The sequence below is a fragment of the Bos grunniens genome, chromosome 17 (genome assembly GCF_055505025.1).
Source record: "Bos grunniens cultivar Pamir isolate PY7600 chromosome 17, Bosgru_T2T1.0, whole genome shotgun sequence".
NCBI lineage: Eukaryota > Metazoa > Chordata > Mammalia > Artiodactyla > Bovidae > Bos > Bos grunniens.
This window is the reverse complement of record NC_141181.1, coordinates 70,595,030-70,613,681: the sequence shown is the minus strand read 5'-3', so window position 1 is coordinate 70,613,681 and position 18,652 is coordinate 70,595,030. Positions and strand designations below refer to the sequence as shown.

Genomic DNA, 18,652 nt, shown 5'->3' with positions numbered 1-18,652 from the left:
AAATAACAATATCAGTGACAGTCCCCAAAGGCTCTGCTGGTCAATGAAACCTACCTTCTTTCCTGCCAGTTTAATTCGTGGTGTGAAACTATTACAAAAGAGCTGGCTTTTGGATGTGTAGAAACTGTGAAAGAAACAGACAGGGTCACTCATCTAAACCCCTTTCATTTTTTTTTTAGTTTTTAAAAAAATTTTTGACAGTGCTGCATGGCATGTGGGATCTTACTTCCCCTACCAAGAATCAAACCCATGTCCAATGCAGTGGAAGTGCAGAGTCTTAACCATCAAACCACCAGGGAAGTCCTCAAACCCCCTTCATTCTAAACCTCCAGACACAATTGGAATCCCAGGCATTGATCAGCCCTCCTAGGAACGCTCACTCAGCCCTCACTGATCTTTCCAATTCTAACTTTGCTTTGTAATTACTAGGAAACACTGGTTACGTTTTAAATTATTGTTCTATTCCTTTTCCCCATAAATTGTCTCATGTGTGCTAGTCTTGATTTCTAAGTGGTCTAGAACCTCCTCCTCGAGCTGAAATCAGCAGGAACACCGAGGCCTGGTCCCAGTCAAGAGGAGGCACAGGGAGCTTCCTACAAACAGAGGGGCCCAGGCCCAGCATCAGTCATCTGTGGGCTGTGGGAGTCGGAAACTGGTGTGGAAATAAGTCCTTCAAACTTGGTCTCATGCTTTTCATCACAGACTGTAATTATGTCATGGCCATGGCTTTGCATGTAGAGAGACCTGAAGCAAATATTACAACTTAAAGTTTCCACATTTTCTTGACAAAAGATTTTATGGTAAGAGCTCAACAGGTTTGCAGAAAAAAATGGCAAGGGAGCTAACAGAATCCCTGATCACCTACGGTGAATCTGGCTCTCGCTCACCTGTGGTTTATCCAGTGAGGGATGTTGTAGTCATCCCCCAGACGGGAGTCATGAGGGGCACTCCGATTGTGCAGCTGAAAGGGAACAGAGCATGGACCAGGTGAGCTGGGAAGCAGGCAGGACCTGGAGCCACCCAGCTTCTCCGATTCTCACTATTCAAGACCACCCTGCACCGGAGCCTGGCTTTTAGCAAGCAGTGCGAGATCAGTCACCTTGAACAACGGGACAGCGTGCAGCGGCTGCTCCCCCATGCACACCAGGTCCACACCGATTCCTAAGGAACAAAAGGGAGAGTTGGGGGGTGCGCGTGATTTAAGTGGGGCCAGGGTTCGAGACACAGCTGACGTATCAGCGCTGCCCATGGCAGGTCAGAAGGAAATAGATGCATTCCGTCTTTCTAACTTTCACCAAGTCCCCCTGCAGCTGCCACTAATCAGCGCTTGACAATCCGCCTCTGACTGCCTTGCAGGTTGTGATCTGTCGAGCAGACCACCATGTGGCCATGAACACAGTTTCAAGGCCAGAGAGGAAAGGGAACCCTGCCAGCTCAGTAAAAAGCAAAACAATTCCATCAGTTAACAGTCTCTTTACTGGCCGTCGGGACTCATGTTCCCAATTGTGTCTTGCTGTTGGAACACAAATCAAGCTGGAGGAGGGGCGCAGCTTGGGGACATCACGGAGGGAGTACCAGGTGATGCTCTGGTGCTTCCCAGGACGGGCCGATGGGCACTGGATCCTGGAAACAACCCCAAAGGGGTTCTCCAGCATCAAGTACGTTTGGGACACTCAGGGCGCCAGTTGTGTCCTTTAGAGGCAAGCAAGACACTCTGACACCTTCACACTGGCAACGAGGAACTGTGCCTGACTGTGCATTCCCAAGCCGACCGACCATGGGACTCTTTTCACCACCTGACGTTACTCAGGTCCCCAGTCCCGACACTCAGAGCCCTAAGGCTAAGCTAGGCTGTAAACACAGGGACGCAGGGCAGCGCCCCGGGCGCATTACCGTTATCTATCATCCGCTGCTTGGTCAGGATCATGAGCAGCCGGTCTACCTCGAACACACCCACCCCGGGTGTGATCACCACAGACATCTGCCCGGTTCGGTCAAAGTTGCGGTTGATGTAGTGCTTGTCAAACACTTGAAACAGAGCAAAAAGTCCTCCGGTGAAGATGCTACAGCTTCTCAGAAACCAGCCAATGGCAAGCGCTCCTGTTCTCTCAGACCCAATTCGTCCACATCCCTATCAGAACGCCTGCCACCTCCTGGCCTGAATTCACGTCTGTCCTTCCCCTTCGATGTTAAGAGCTTCTTGTGTACAGCTCTATGTCCCTGTCACCTTCGTTAATCCCCCTCTTCAAGGGCATATACCTAGCTTGTGCAGCCTTGTGTGAGAAGTGAAAGTGTTAGTTGCTCAGTCGTGCCCAACTCTTTATGACCCCATGGACCATAGCCCGCCAGATTCCTCTGTCCATGGGATGTCCCAGGTAAGAATACTGGAGTGGGTTGCTATTTTCTCCTCCAGGGGATCTTTCTGACCCAGGGATAGAACCCATGTCCCCTGCATTGCAGGCAGATTCTTTATTGTCTGAGACACCATGCCCAAATTTCATGTGGTTAATTTAAACCATCCATAAATGGATCTGTATTGCAACTTAGAAGAATCAAATATTAATTAAGACAGTATTCGCTGCTAAATGTTACATGGCAGCCTGGAGGAGTGGCGAGTTTGGGGGAGAATGTATGTGTACGGCCGAGCTCTCTGCTATACATCATGCTATTAACAATGGTTCCTCTTGGGAAGGCTGACAGTGGAGGGAGAGGGGAGATTTTTATTTTACTTGAAGTACTTTTCTAGTATTTGAATTCTAGGAACATGGGTTCCTTCTGTCATTTAAAAAAAAAAAGGTAGATTTATAAAAATTACTTAGAAGCAGTTGAGGGATGGAGTGGAAAATAATAAAAACACAGTTTTTAGGAAAATAAAGGACCCAAAGGAGGATTGCCTACAGCTCTTTACCCTTGGGACAGCATGAGACAAGCAAGTCAACTGCCAACAGAAGCCCCAAGACCTACATGGTGGCCACTGAATCCATCCAATCAGGACTTCCCTGGCAGTCCAGTGGTTAAGAATCCGCCTTTCAATGCAGGGGACATGGGTTTGATCCCTGGTGGGGGAACAAATATCCCACATGCCACGGAGCAACTAAGCACTGTAACAAAAGATCCCACATGATGCAACCAGGATCCTTCATGCTGCAACTACGACCCGATGGGCCAAATACATAAATATATAATTTATAAAGTTACTGCTTTCAGTTAATCTGCAGGGTGGCAGCTGGGGGCATCACCAGCTCGGCCTGGGTCTCTGCACATCAGTAAAGAGACGTTCACGGTCACGTGGTCAGTGAATGCCCACACACCACAGCTGTGCTTCACTCACCGTTGAAGGACAGGTTGATGGCCTCCAGGTAGTTTCCTTGTGCTGAGGTAGCATTGTCTCCCTGGGGAAAGCCCTCTGTAGCAGAAGAGACAGACAAGGAACAACACCTCGTGAAAGACGGACCCGTAAGAAACGAGCGGAAGGTGCCTGGCCCCACAGGCCCCCGCCCTGCAGAGGGGACACGACTGAACCTACTGCACACACAATGACCAGCGGGGCCCCCGCCCTGAGACAGACACCTGGCCAGAAGCAGAAGCCACACTCGGCACTGGGAGGGAGGCAAGCAGGAACTTCTGCGTCCCCCAGCCTCCACCCGACCCCTCCCCTCCCAGCACACCTCCCAGCACCTAAGAGCAGTACCTGCCTGTTCCAGTCGCACCAGCACTGGGTACTGGATGAAGAGCTTTTTGATGGTCACGAGGAGTGAGGTCCACTCTTCCCTCCTCTCGTTCTGCACCACCACCCTGAAAGGAGCGCCATCGCAAGGTGGGTACCAAGCAGCGACAACACATGGGACATCGAGTCCCTTACAGGGTTTCACGGAAAGGGGAAGAAGGGACGCCTGGAGCTGGGGTCATTTATCATACAACAGTACATGATGAAGTCAAATGTGTTTAACAAACATTAGCAGACTGGACTTCTCTAATGGTTCAGTGGTTAAGCATCCGCCCGCCAATGCAGGGGACAAGGGTTTGATCCCTGGTCTGAGAAAATTGCTTATGCTGCTGGGCAACTAAGCCTGGCGCCACAACAAAGAGTCGCCCCCACCAGATGCAACTAGAGGAAGACTGAGCACAGCAATGAGGACTCAGTGCAGCCAACAATAGTTAAAATGTTTTAAAAAACAGCAACGTTGGGAGGAGGCTTATAGACTTTCCACATATTCCCTCCCCTAACACGTGTTTTGTCCTCCCCTCCCCCGACTCTGATCAATATTCCTCATTGGAGTGGGGCGTTTGTTGCGATTCCTAAACCCACAGGGACACGTCATCATCTGAAAGTCCCCTTATTCTTTAGGAACAAAATGCTTTAGTATCTGCAATTTGCTCTAAAGTAAAATTTAACACACACACAAACACAGGTGAAGCAAACATGGAATGATATTAACTGTTTAATCCAGGAACTGGGGGTATGGGTTCATTATATTTAGTTCATTCTTTTCTGTGAGAATTTGAAATTTTTCACAGTAAAAAGCTTGGAAAGTTCAAAAGCAATGTGATACCCTAAATTGGATCCTGGAATAAAAAAAGGTGCATAAGTGGAAAAGCTGATGAACTCTGAGAAAAGTCTGAGATTTAGTTCATAGCAATGTACCAGCGTGAGGCTTCCCAGGTAGCTCAGTGGTAAAGAATCCACCTGCCCAGCAGGAGATGGGGGTTCGATCCCTGGGTTGAGAAGGTCCCCTGCAGAAGGAAAAGGCAACCCACTCCAATATTCTTCCTAGAGAATCCCATGGACAGAGGAGCCTGGTGGGCTACAGTACATGGGGTTGCAAAAGAGTTAGACAAGACCTAAGCGACTGAGCACACACCAGTGCTCATCTGAGTTTTAACAGATGTACCTTGGTTAGGAAGTGTTCAGAGGAAACTGTGTAAAGCGTATATGGGAACTCTCTGTGCTAGCTTTGCTACTTCTCTGCAAACCTAAAATTATTCCAAAGTCAAAAGGTTAATTTTTTAAGTTAGGTAAGAAACAAGCAAGGAGAAAAAAAGGCAAAAAAAGTAAAGCACCCAAACATACTTGTAAAAGTCTTCATAGAATCGCCCCTTGTGATCCTGCCTAATTGAGGCTCGGTTTATTTCAGGAAATTCATCTGAAATAGAGAAAACAACATATGTAGATCAAATTGAAGAAATTCAGTTTCTCTGCTCCCCCTTCTGGATTGAAGAACTACATCACACAAACACACACAAAAGGTAACTATATTTCTATTAAGTTGGGAAAAGTTTTCAATTAGCAATAATGGCACCTCAGATAAACCTTATGGGCTACGATACTGCCACTGTGCAAAACTAGGTTGGTTTTAAGATGGATCACAGCCCAGAGACTTCTTGCATTGACTAATGGACTGAGTCATCTTCCACTCTATCCTATCTTTTAACCGAAAAACTGGGAGAGATGGAGCAGGAAAGAAAAAATGATACAGAGTGAATCAGGATTGACATGTGGAAAGCTTAATAAAAAAATAACTTCAGGAACAGTTAGAGAGATTGGGATGGACATGTACACCCTGCTCTATTTGAAATGGATAACCAACAAGGACCTACTATGTAGCAAAGGAACTCTGTTCAATGTCATGTAGCAACCTGGATAGGAGGGGGTTTGGGGGAAGAATGGATACATGTATATGTATGGCTGAGTCCCTTCACTGTTCAGTTGAAACTATCACAACATTGTTAATTGGCTCTGCTGCTGCTGCTGCTGCTAAGTCGCTTCAGTCGTGTCCGACTCTGTGCGACCCCATAAACGGCAGACCACCAGGCTCCCCCGTCCCTGGGATTCTCCAGGCAAGAACACTGGAGTGGGTTGCCATTTCCTTCTCCAGTGCATGAAAGTCAAAAGTGAAAGTGAAGTCGCTCATTCGTGTCTGACTCTTAGCGACCCCTTGGACTACAGCCCTCCAGACTCCTCCGTCCATGGGATTTTCCAGGCAAGAGTACTGGAGTGGGGTGCCATAATTGGCTCTACCCCAGTACAAAATAAAAAGTTAAAAAAAATATAACTTTGTAAGAGAAAGAGTTACTCACCAAGAGATTTCGCATCATAAAAAGTCCTAGAAAACAGGACCACTGTCACTTCATGACTGCAGTTCTTCTCCTAGGCATGAATACAGAAAAAGAGGGCTCAAGTTCAATCCATTTACTTCACTGTGAAGCAGCCTGCGTGAACACAGCAGTCTCAGCTCTGGGAAGCAGAGGCTCAGGTATTGGGTAACCTCCTGTAACTGTAGGCTGCATAATACAGAGGACAGAGTGCTAGGCTGACTCATGGCCCTGCAACTGACCACTATGTGACCTTGGGAAAGTTATCTGAAGTCACCGCAAATCACTGGATTTCCCTGGTGGCCCAGTGGTGAAGACTTCACGCTTCCACTGCAGGGGGCATGGCTTCCATCCTGATTGTGGAACTAAGGTCCTGCAAGCTATGCAGTGCAGCCAAAACAAACAAACAAAAAACTGCAGATCACCAGTAAGGTGGGGGTGTCTCCTTGCTGTGGTGTGAAACAGACCAGCCCCCTGTCAGAGGATCCTGGTATTTATACCTGCTTCACGGTGTTTTTTAACCTTTTCAGGACTGTGGTTTAGAGAAGAACAGAACCTAGGGTAGTGGGATGCCAGAAGCAGACACTCCTGCCTACTTCCAGGGTCACAGGATGGGGACTGGATGCTGCTTGAGATGCAGGGGTTGAAATCAAGGCAGAGAATTACCTTTGGACTGGGATGGGGACGAGTGAGAATAAACATTTCCATGCAGTCGGGAGTTCAATGTTCTAGAAGTAGGGTGTTTACAGACGGCATGAAATTTGGCCTGCACCAGGGAGTCAGCAAGCTCAGTATCAGTTCCTCTTTGTCTTTGAAAACAGAAACCCACACTAACCAACCTCAACTCAAACTCAGCCTACTGATTGCACGATTCAGCAGTCATCATATAAGGAAGACAACATAACGCACATTGCACGTCACCATATGGTCTTCACAGCTATCTCTCAGGCAGACAGAAATCCCTAAATACAAGCCACAGGACCAAGGGCACACCTTCACTAGCCACCAACTCATTTATTGGACACCTAGCACTCCAAATGCAACTTCAAACTCATCTGACTGGGGTGCAAGTTTTAGACAGAAAAAATGTCTGACGGTGAGCTGGCATGGGCATGTGAGCTTCTCAACTCATGTGTGATGGAGGAGGTGACATACAACAGGGTGACATGGCTCAGGATTACAGAAACACAGACAGGATGGCCTGGGGGTTACGATCCCAGGAGAGCACTGGGGGAAAGGATGGAACAGGACTAGAATTCTTGTTCTGCTTTTGCAGGCTACTGATTCCAGGCAAGGTACCTAACCTCTTCAGCTGTACCTTCCCTACCTGTGAAGAGTGACGAGAGAGAGGATTCAGTGGGATAACGTAGGTAAATCACTTACAACAACATCTGGCGGTGGTGGCTTTTGTTTAGTCACTCAGCCACGTCCAGCTCTGTGCAACCCCGTGGACTGTAGCCCACCAGGCTCCTCTGTCCATGGGATTTCCCAGCAAAGAATACTGGAGGGGGTTGCCATTTCCTTCTCCAGATCTTCCCGACTCAGGGGATCAAACTCATATGTCTTCTCCACTGCAGTCAGATTCTTTACCGTCTGAGCCACCAGCGAAGTCCTCGGGTAGTATTGCTATTTTAACAATATTAAGTCCTCTGATCTATGAACATGAGATGTTTTTCTTTGATTTGGGTCTTTCCTTCAGCAACATTTTGTAGATTTTAGTGTACAAACCTTGCACCTTCTTGGGTAAATTATTGCATAGTGTTTTATTTCTCTGATGCTCTTGTAAATGGAATTTTTAATTTATTTCTCTTTAAAATTTTTAATTCCTTGTTTAAAAAAAAATTTTTTTTAATTCCTTGTTTTAATTTCCTGTTCAGATTGTTCATTGTTGATGAAATACAAATGATCCGTGTGCTGATTTTGAACTCTGGTAAATGTGTTCATTAGCTCTAATAGTTGTTTCTTTTAATGGATTTTGGGGGGTTTTCTACATATAAGATGTCATCTGTGTAGAAAGATAGTTTTACTTCTCTTCCAACATGGGGGCCTTCTTTTTCTTTCTTTTGTTGGCCTAGTTGCTCTGGCTAGAATTTCCAGTACGACACTGAATTGCTGTTGTTCCGTCCCTAAGTCATGCCTGACTCTTTGTGACACAATGGACTGCAGCACACCAGGCTTCCCTGTCCTTCACTGTCTCCCAGAGTTTGCTCAGAATCATGTCCACTGAATCAGCAATGCGATCTAACCATCTTGTCCTCTGCCGACGTCTCCTTTGGCCTTCAATCTTTCCCAGCATCAAGGTCTTTTCCAATGAGTTGGCTCTTCACATTAGGTGGCCAAAGTATTCGAGCTTCAGCTTCAGCATCAGTCCTTCCAGTGAATATTCAGGACTGATTTCCTTTAGGATGGACTGGTTTGCTCTCCTTGCTGTCCTCCAGCACCACAATTTGAAAGCATCAATTCTTCGGCGCTCAGCCTTCTTCATGGTCCAACTCTCACATCGTGTACATGACTACTGGAAAAACCATACCTTTGACTCTACCGATCTCTGTCAGCAAAGTGATGTCTCTGCTTTTTAATATGCTGTCTAGGTTTGTCATAGCTTTCCTTCCCAGGAGCAAGCGTCTTTTAACTTCATGGCTGCAGTCACCATCTGCACTGAATACTAGTGATGAAAGCAAATATCCTTGTTTTGTTCCTGAACTTAAGGGGGAAAGTCTTCAGTCTCTTACCACTGAGTTTGATGTTAGCTCTGGGTTCTTCACAAGTACACTTCACCATGTTGAAGTGATTAAGGTAATTTAAATCTACAGTCTCATCAATTAGCTCTGGTGCCTCCATTAAATGCAGATTAATAGAAATAGTTTGTTTTAAAAATCTGCACTGAATAATGTTTATACAGCAAGACTTGGTGCGTGAGAAGAAACATACCTTCCACTTGGTAAAGAGATCAGCAAGGAAACCATTCACAGCTTTCTCAAAATACAGATCCCCTGAAAAGAAACAATAGGAAGAAGGTGAGAATTCTCTTTATTTCTTGCTTACAAATTCTTCCCTCAGTAAAGTAATAGGAATAGGACTAGTCAAAGAGAAGGTGCTCTATCCTAAAAGTGGTTTCGACCTAGACTTTCTATTGAGCCAAATTTAATATTTACCTCACTTGCTAAGAGGTCATGGGTTCAGGGTAAAACCCATGATTGAAAAAGATCTGATAAAGTTGTGAAAAGATTGAAAAAGTTTTGATGCTTGAAAAAGAGTGTATCTTCAAAATGAGAGAACCATCTAAGTGGTAAATATAAGTATTCTCACAGTGATGCTTCATGTTTGTTCGAAGGTGATCGGGCAGACCCTGGGCAGTCACTAAATTATCCCTTGCAGTTTCTGCTGTTCTTCAGCAAACCCTTGATGACCTACATGAAAAATTAATTTGTAATTTTGCTAAACACAAGCTAGAACTGCATGAACCATGAGGCTGGGGTGTTGGGCACAGCATCCACACCTCATGGCAGCTTTATCATACTCCACTTATAGTGCAGTAATTCTAATAAAATGAGACAAACTTGGTGATTTCTGTGAGTGGCAGAACATGAAATGAAAGTTATCAAAGAAGATGCTGGTTCCTGGCCATAAAGTCACTACCTCTATGACTTTTGATTCTGCACCTATAGAATAATTGAAGATCTGAGAATACAGATTTTTCCTTAATGCTTTACTACATTTCATACAATTCACTGCACATATAATATGTATATTTATTTTTAACATTTGAGGATTTATAAAGATTCAGGACATATCTTCAAAGAATGTTCAGAGATTACAGTTAATGATACCAATTTGAAGGAAACCAGAAACTTCTCCCCATCAGCATTACAACCCACACTTAGGAACAGTACCATAAATATCAAAATCCCACATTTCACAGCTCATCTGAATAAATATGTAAACCATAGCCGACGTAGAACGGAACACCACCTGCAATAAACAAAAACATAATTGCATTAAAAAGCAATTTCGGATAGAATTTCAGTTCCGCAAAATGAAAAAGTTCTGGAGATTTGTTTCAGAATGATGTGAATATACTCAAAACTACTGAACTGTACATTTAAAAATGGTTAAGGGAATTTCCTGGTGATCCGGCGATTATGACTCCACCCTTCCACTGCAAGGAGAATGGGTTTCGACCCCTGATTGGTAAACTATAGACCATATGCCTTGCAGCGCAGCCAAGACAATAAAGAAAAAAAGGAGTGAATTGCTATAAAACTAGGGGAAAGATTACTGTAAAATACCAATGCATGCCCACTACAGTGGCAAAAATTTTCAAACTTTAAAACTGGGTATTGGAGAAAGTAAAAAACAGGAGGTTTTATATATGGCTAACTAGGAGTATAAATTGGTCCAAAGAATTTGAAAGATAATTTGGCCTTATCTTACAGAGCAGAACCTATGACATGACAAATACACTCCTAATCAGTGATTTAAGACATAGTGAGTGCAAACAAGACAGCTAAAAAAGAAAGTGGGAGGGAGGAAGGGGGAGAATACATTTTCATTACTCTTTAATAAAACTCAAAAGTAAGCAAAATGAGGAATACACTGCTTAGGGTAAAATATATATGTATTGTCACTATATAAATAAGCAAATTACAAAAATAATTTTTTGTAAGACAGAGTGGTTATCTCTCAAAATTGCCCCAAGTTCCCAACTATCTTGCCTGCGCAGGAGACATCTGGTGATGTCTGGTGACATTTCTGGAGGTTGTGACTTGCAGGGGGTGGGGACGGGGGTGGGAGCTACTGGCATTTAGTGAGTAGAAGCCAGGGACACTGACCAGCCCACAGTGCCTGGTACAGCCCCCCACACTACTGCCCTTTCGGGCCAGGTGATCCTCTCTCTGGAGGGCTATGCTTCATGCTGTAACAGATTGAACAGCATCCTCCACACAACCCCAGTTGTGACAAACAAAGATGTCTGCAGACTTTGCCAAAAGACCCCTGGGGAGGCATCATCACCCTGGGGTTGAGAACCACTGCTGGTGGGGAGGCTGTGGGTGGGAACACGGAAGAGCAGACAGGTGCTTTCACCAGGGTGGGGAAAGCCCTGGAGCCACAGCTTCTGGGCCCTGATTCCCACCAGCGTGGGGAACGTGCATAGGCGCTCAGTTTGGAATTTCCCAACTGTACCAGAGTCACAGGAGATTCCCTGGCAAAGGTCCTTTTCCAGGTTTACCAACACAATCTTCAACTCAGCTTAACTTTTGCTGTGAATTAGTGGGCACAGAAGTCTGTGACCTAGACACTCCATTTTTACATCTGATATAAACAAAAGAAAACAAAGATCACCCCCAAAGCAGAGAGATCAAACTGTAAAACCCTAGAATTTCAGGAGTCCCTGCTTTATTACAGTATTATTCCAGTTGGGCAGATGGTAGCTTGGTCACGAGCTTGATCATAAGATCAGGTTTTTGCTGTTTCCGTTTTGTTTTTTATTTCATGACTTACAGACATCACAACATGGGGAAACAAAACCAAAAAAGCGTCATATCAACCTCACCCTGGTATCTTCGCTGATATAACCACACATGACCTTCTCATTCTTGACCCACAGCTCACCAGCCTGTGCCCTAAAAGGAGACGCACACATTATTACAAGTCCTACATAAACCAAGAAGAAATGGAGGTGCCTTCAGGGTAGCTCCCTCTACTCTGTCATTGTCACCCAAACGACCTGGTCAGTTACAGATTTCCAGAGTGCCACAGACACAACAGAAAGAATTTTCAGTGTGCACTGAATTTGTACAACAGGAGCTCTTGATTTGCGGGTCTGCAGACAACCTCTGAATCTGAGGAAGGGCTTTGGGGAACCCACGAACCGTCTAAATGATGCAATCTTTCCTGAGCACAGAATATGTACACTTTGTCAAATCTCAAAAGGGCCCATGTCACAAAAACAGTTAGAAAGCACTGATGAACAAATTTGCTAATCCTAGCTTTGAGATAATGAGTTTCAACAAAAACAAGACCCATCGCAGTATCACAAGCAGACAGGAAGTATAAAGGCACAGGATCCCTACTCAGTGGAGCCCGTCTTTTCTTGGGCAAGCCATGCAGCATTCTGGATCTTATTTCCCCAACGAAGGATCAAACTCATGCCCCCTGCATTGGAAGCACAGTCTTAACTACTGGACTACCAGGGCAGTCCCAATGGAAGCCACTTTACTGAAAATTTTGCATGTCATTATTAAGTAATATGGTATCTTCTGTCCCTGCATCTTGTTTTTTTTTTTAATTCATTTTTGTTTATTTTTCAGTCATTGTTGTGAGATTAAGCTGTTGCTTTTTTTTTTGGCTGTGCCGGGTCTTTGTTGCTGCATGGGCTTTTCTTAGCTGCAACGAGCAGGAGCCACTCTCTAGTTGTGGTGTGTGGGCTTCTAACTGCAGTGGCTCCTCTTGCTGCGGAGCACAGGCTCTGTGACGAGCGGGCTTCAGTAGTTGCGGCTCCTGGGCTCTAGAGCACAGGCTTGGTGGTCGCGTTGCATGGGCTTAGTTGCTTGGCGGCATGTGGGATCTTCCTGGACCAGGGATCACACCTGTGTCTCTTGCATTGGTAGGCAGATTCTTTACCACTGAGCCACCAGGGAAGCCCTCCTCTTGCTTCTTTATCCTGTTTTTCAAATTGTCTACAACGAACAAGCACTGTATGTAAAAATACTTAGCACACGCCTGATACACAGCATGTGCTGAACAAGTGGTACTTGACAGTGTTAATTCCATGACCAGGACACGTGTGTTGAGACTGGCCATTAAAGAATCAGAGCTCAAGTCAGAGAGAATATTCCAGAAGATCCTCTGCAGTTGGGCAGATCGAGCAGAAAAACACCCAAACTGGGTGTTCTAATGGGTTTTAAGTGTGCCTAGCAAACAGATCTGCCTGCTCCTGGACCTACTGTGTGTTTTATTATATGGACACCCACACAACTCAAAGGCTGTATGTAGAACAGTTACTGCACTGGATCCTGCTCCTGTTCACAAGCTGATGAATCAAGAGGGACACACTAGTTACCTGATGCCAGCAAATTCCACCTTCTGAGTGATATAGGCACATGTGCTGACCTAAGTGGAGAGAGAGAGAGATTCAACAACACATCGAGGCCATAAAAGGGCACAAAGAAAGTCTCCTGGCTTTCTAATCTCTTCTAACCACCCGATATTCAATTAACATGGGAGAATAGATTTATCCCACAGGGAAACCTGCTGGGGCGGGTATAACAGTAGGTTCTTAAGGGCTTGGCAGGTACAGACAATAGTAAAGACTGGGCGGATAATAAGTGGCCCGCTTTACCTGTGTATTTGTCATAGACGCTCACGCATGCACCTATATTTACATATAGAACATCTACTTCTCATTTTAGAAAATGGAACCTTCTCGCACCAAATAAAAAGTAAACAAAAACATCTCTGTCTAAAAATATACAGTGTGCACATTTTACTTAGGACTTGCTGTTCCATAATGGCCAAAGAGTCCAAAAGGAGAAGTGTCTGCACCAGCTCGAAATTGTGATGAACTGACCATGCTCAGTGGGAAATGCCAGGTAAAAATAAATAAACAAGGAAAAATGGGAGGAGGGGAAAGTGAAAAGCAGTCTAACCTGGAAGCAACAAGATCTCGGTGCCAGCTGAGTGTCAACTGTTTACTAGCTTTCTCGTCTTGGGCACTCACTCAACCCCTCTATCTCAGTTTTCATATATATAAATTCAGGGTAATAAATGCCTATCCACAGGAGGAGATATGAGGAGTAAATGAAATCAGGCGAAAATTTGAAAATCAAAGTCCCATTTAAATGTAAAATATTATACTTTCCCATTCAGATCAAAAAATGCAAAGTAAAACTCTGTGAAAACAAACAAGCAGAAGAAAGCATGAAAAAAAACATGAAAAGAGAATGGAAGGAGACAGACAACATCTCCACAATAATTGTCTGTGATGCTGGAATTGGAAATGATTTTATACTTTTCTTCCGACTAGACATAAATCTCCCCAGTGACACAGATTATTAACATAATAGAAAAAGTAATAGACTTTAAAAACAAAAAAAAATCACATCTTACCAAACTTTTCTTTAGTCGCCACATATCCCCACGGCCAATATATTGATCCTTAAAGGTTAATTCCACAAGGTCAAGGGTCACATCCTAAAAAGGATAATCAGATGTATGTCTCTGCATTACTCTGCCATGCTTTATAGGTGTAAGATAGTGCTCACTCACCACAGAGAAACTTTTTGACAAAAAGACAAGCACTGAAGACCATTCAGTAGTGAAAGTGAAAGTCGCTCAGCCATGTCCGACTCTTTGTGACTCCATAGACTATATAGTCCATGGAATTCTCCAGGCCAGAATTCTGGAGTGCGTAGCCTTCCCTTCTCCATGGATTTTCCCAGCCCAGGGATCAAACCCAGGTCTCCCACATGGCGGGCAGATTCTTTACCCAATGAGCCACAAGGGAAGCCCATTCATTAGCGGAACCCTGAGAAATAGAATTTTATCCTGCCTGAGAAGGCTTTTGAGGACAGGGAAGTGTCCAACAGATATGACAGCCACTGTACCATGGTCAAATGCAAAGCATACCAGAGTAGACAGTCAGTGTTTTAGTCTTGATTTTGATACACAAATGTGACACTGAGCTATGGGTTTTATTTCCCTAGATAATACTGATTATGTCACTTGGACAATGATTTTTTTACCTCTTAATTTTATAGCATCATTGCTCAAAGTAAAATGACAACAAAGAAAGAAATTTTAGTATTTTATAGAGAATTTTATATTTAGCTTCACAAACATACATATATGTACAGAACCTTTATAGGACAAGCTTTTAAAAAAGGAGGACTTTAAATGCAACGTACATTCTGTCTATAGCCTAAATAACCTCTGTGTGACCACACATTGAATAGTCTAACACTACACTTGGTGTGTTAGTTGCTCCATCATGTTTCACTCTTCGAGATGCCCACCAGGCTCTTCTGTCTCTGGAATTCTCCAGGCAAGAATATTGGAGTGGGTAGCCAGTCCCTTCTCCAGTGGATCTTCCAAACCCAGAGACTGAACCCAGGTCTACTGCATTGCAGGCGGGTTCTTTACTGTCTGAGCCACCAGGGAAGCCCTAAGTAACTCATTATTTCCTTAGAAACCTACTGTTGAGGTAAGGCATTAATCATTCCCCATACTGCTGCTAAGTCGCTTCAGTCGTGTCTGACTCTGTGCGACCCCATAGATGGCAGCCCACCAGGCTCCCCCGTCCCTGGGATTCTCCAGGCAAGAATACTGGAGTGGGTTGCCATTTCCTTCTCCAATCATTCCCCATAAGATATTCAAATCCAGAACAAAGACACACCTTAGGGTCTACAACATTCACATACACATCTTGGTAAGGTCTCAGCCGGAACACCTGAGTCACAGTCTGGTCCACACTGATAGTTTCTGAAACAGAGAAGAAATCTGGATCACATAACGTATTCTGAAAAATCAGGTAAATACATTCTTATCTATAAATGGCTTCTCAGGTGGCTCAGTGGTAAAGAATCTGCCTGCCAATTCAGGAGAATCAGGAGGTGTGGGTTCGATCCCTGGGTCGGGATGATCCCCTGGAGAAGGAAATGGCAACACGCTCCAGTATTCTTCCCTAGAAAATTCATGGGCAGAGGAGACTGGCAGGCTACAGTCCATGGGGTCACAAAGAATGAGATACAACTGAGGGCATGTGTGTGCGTGTGTGTGCACGCACACACACACACACACACACACACACACACACACACAATCTATAAATACCCAAACATTCAACAAACAATACAACTGATCCCTTACCAAGGGCAAGACATGTTTTCTGTCTTCAGGAACTTAAAACTGCTTTTCAGGTGAAGTAAGACCTGAACCCAAGCAATTAAAAAATGAGAGAGAGACAGACTGAAATATATATATATATGTATATGTATATTTAGAGAGAGAGAGAAAAGAATTTAAGAAGCAACATAAGAAAGTTCAAAGGGTTGTGAAAATTTAGAAGAGGAAAGCGTTTCTCTTTTGGAATAAGAGTAGTGATGGTAGTCAAGGAAGAAACAAACTTTCCAATGAGCCCTGAAGTCTGCTAAGCAAAAACCTTAACAGGCAGCAGAAGAAGAGGTGAGAGTAAAAGGGACACTCAGGATCTAGGTTTGAAAACATGTTTTCCCATCAAGTTAAAACATAAAAAAGTGGTTGACATCAAAATCCTTTAGAGAAGATTAAAAAAAATTTTTTTTTTCTTTTCAGTGCCGTTTAAGGAATTATTTTATTTGCTATCAGTTAACATTTTAGTTCCTAGATCAGCAGGGTATAGTCATTAGAAGAAAGGATTTGGATCCAGAATGAGTAAGTATTGACAGGATCACTGCCCTGGCTCCTTCACTTGCTAACACCAGGCAAACTTGCTCATCCCACCGAGACAAAGGTTCCTCCCTCACTCGAGAGCTGGTGGGAAGATCAAGAAAGATAGATGACAAACAGCTGCAGCACAGTGCCTTGCCCAGGTGCTGGGTAATCAGCGGTATATGTTCCTCCCCTGCTCCAACCCAGTGCAGACACGTAACAAATATTTTGTGAAAAAATATAATATTGAGGAAAACATGCTTTGCCAACAATTGTTTTGGAGTTTAAGTGTAGGGCTTCATCTACTTTCCTTTTGATTCTAAATATAGTTTTTGTTTTCTTGTTAATATTTACTTATTTGGATGTGGAAGGTCTTAGTTGTGGGAACTCTTAGTTCCCTGACCAGGGATCGAACCCAGGCCTCCCGCACTGGGAGCACAGAGTATTAGCCACTGGACAACCAGGGAAGTCCCTAAACATAGTTAAAAATTTCTAGTGCCTTCAAGGTGCTGACAAATGAGATTCCTTGGCAGTTTTGGTATCTGACAATATTTTTATTAGCAGGAACACAATTTGATAAGGAGAGACGTACTGTGCCCTCATTGTGAAGGGGGGTTTCTTAAAGTTTCTGAAACAATAAAGTGTAAAAAATCTTGGAGAAGAGAGATGGAATTCTTACCTTTCTGCAAATCCTCCTTAAGTGACTTGACTTGCAAAAGCAGAGGGCTGGGGGAAAAAAAAAGCAACAAAGAGAAGAGATGTTGTCAGCATTAACTAATCAGCTTTCTTTACCACCCAGAAAACACAAACAGATCACTCTGGACATATTCTAACTGGCAGCACAAGAACAGGAGAGAGTTCCTTTAGAAACCAACTCTGCACTTGTTCAGTAAGCCCCTACATCCAAACCTTCAGTCTGTGAACTTTCAAAGACGTGAACGTGCGCGCCAGCCCCTGTGTGCCACCCACGGTACCGGATGACTGCAGTTTTCAAGGTACTGTGCTGTGAGATTAAACATGTTTTATTTTTTGTGTTTTTGATGTATGTATTATTTGTGTGAAAAAGTATTAGGCTGGCCAAAAAGTTCATTTGGGCTTTTCCATATGGAAGAACTTGAATACTGGCCAGCCCAATGTTCTGAACCTATTACAGCACAGTACTATACAGCCGATTGTGTCAGTTGGGTACCTAGACCAACTTCGCTGGACTTAGGGACAAATTGGACGTACGGACAAACGAACTCTCAGGACAGAACTCATCTGTATGTCAGAGACTTACTGTATTCAAGGAAATGAACAAATGCTACAGAATTGTTCAGAGTTCTCTCAGCTTTGTAAACAGAAAGAATGGACCCCTTTTAAAAAGATTGATTGGTCTAGCAAATCCCGGAGGGCAGGAACATTTTTATCCCAAGGCAAAGAGCCATCTCGCCCTCCATCCCCTTAGACGACACGTCACCTGGAAACAGCGGGCTGCCCAGCTAGCCCCCTGCTCCTGCTCAGATGCTCACCTGTACTCATCGTTGGGGTGGGCAATCTCCACGATGTCTCCAAGCTTGATGTGTGGAAATACTTTGGGGTTCACGACTAGCTCATCGTCTGAAAGACAATTCAGGGATCTTAGGCAGCAAGCAACTCACTCAGTTGTGGATCCACAACTCAGTTGTGGTTCTCATGCTGGATCCTTACAACCCCATCATTCAGTACGACAACCCCATCTCACAGAGGAAGTTCCATTTAAAACTCCTTCTATCAAGGCTTCCCTAGTGGCTCCGTGGTAAAGAATCCACCTGCCAATGCAGAAGACATGGGTTCGATCCCAGGTCCGAGAAGATCCCACTGGGAGCCACTAAGCCCGTGCACCACAACTGTTGAGCCTAGAGCCCGGGAACCACAGTACGGAGCCCACACGCCACAACTACTGAAGCCTGCATACCCCAGAGCCTGTGCTCTGCTACAGGAGAGGCCACTGCAACGAGAAGCCCATGCTCCGCAACTAGAGAGCAGTCCCCACCTCTGCAACCAGAGAAAAGCCTGCGCAGCAACGAAGACCCAGCAAAGCCAAAAATAACGAAAATTCTTTTTAAAAATAAATAAATGAAATTTAGCTTGACTGAAGGATTTGTACAGGAAGCCAGAGCTGGTGAGCAGC

At 44.4% G+C, this 18,652-nt stretch overlaps 1 protein-coding gene and 1 pseudogene across 13 annotated transcripts in view; both read right to left on the bottom strand.

Moving 5' to 3' along the window:
* The window catches only part of DEPDC5 (DEP domain containing 5, GATOR1 subcomplex subunit), a 72,474-nt gene that overhangs the window by 48,848 nt on the left and 4,974 nt on the right, over positions 1 to 18,652 (bottom strand). For 11 of the 13 annotated variants that reach the window (XR_015144783.1, XR_015144786.1, XR_015144785.1 and 8 more), the window contains exons 3-18: positions 18,012 to 18,099; positions 17,180 to 17,226; positions 15,488 to 15,573; positions 14,203 to 14,286; positions 13,157 to 13,206; positions 11,648 to 11,717; positions 9,987 to 10,065; positions 9,025 to 9,086; positions 6,079 to 6,148; positions 5,072 to 5,144; positions 3,692 to 3,795; positions 3,332 to 3,406; positions 1,894 to 2,028; positions 1,100 to 1,161; positions 888 to 961; positions 55 to 124 (exon numbers count right to left, since the gene is read on the bottom strand). Coding sequence is in view for 8 of the 13 variants with exons in the window: in XM_086348855.1 (XP_086204981.1) it covers positions 55 to 124; positions 888 to 961; positions 1,100 to 1,161; positions 1,894 to 2,028; positions 3,332 to 3,406; positions 3,692 to 3,795; positions 5,072 to 5,144; positions 6,079 to 6,148; positions 9,025 to 9,086; positions 9,987 to 10,065; positions 11,648 to 11,717; positions 13,157 to 13,206; positions 14,203 to 14,286; positions 15,488 to 15,573; positions 17,180 to 17,226; positions 18,012 to 18,099 (1,229 nt within the window). In the remaining 5 variants the exon portion in view is untranslated. Of the gene's footprint in view, positions 1 to 54; positions 125 to 887; positions 962 to 1,099; positions 1,162 to 1,893; positions 2,029 to 3,331; positions 3,407 to 3,691; positions 3,796 to 5,071; positions 5,145 to 6,078; positions 6,149 to 9,024; positions 9,087 to 9,402; positions 9,504 to 9,986; positions 10,066 to 11,647; positions 11,718 to 13,156; positions 13,207 to 14,202; positions 14,287 to 15,487; positions 15,574 to 17,179; positions 17,227 to 18,011; positions 18,100 to 18,652 lie in introns of those variants that run through there. The other 2 variants (XM_086348861.1, XM_086348860.1) reach the window with 2 other exon arrangements.
* On the bottom strand, positions 5,160 to 5,345 carry LOC147355793 (U4 spliceosomal RNA; annotated as a pseudogene).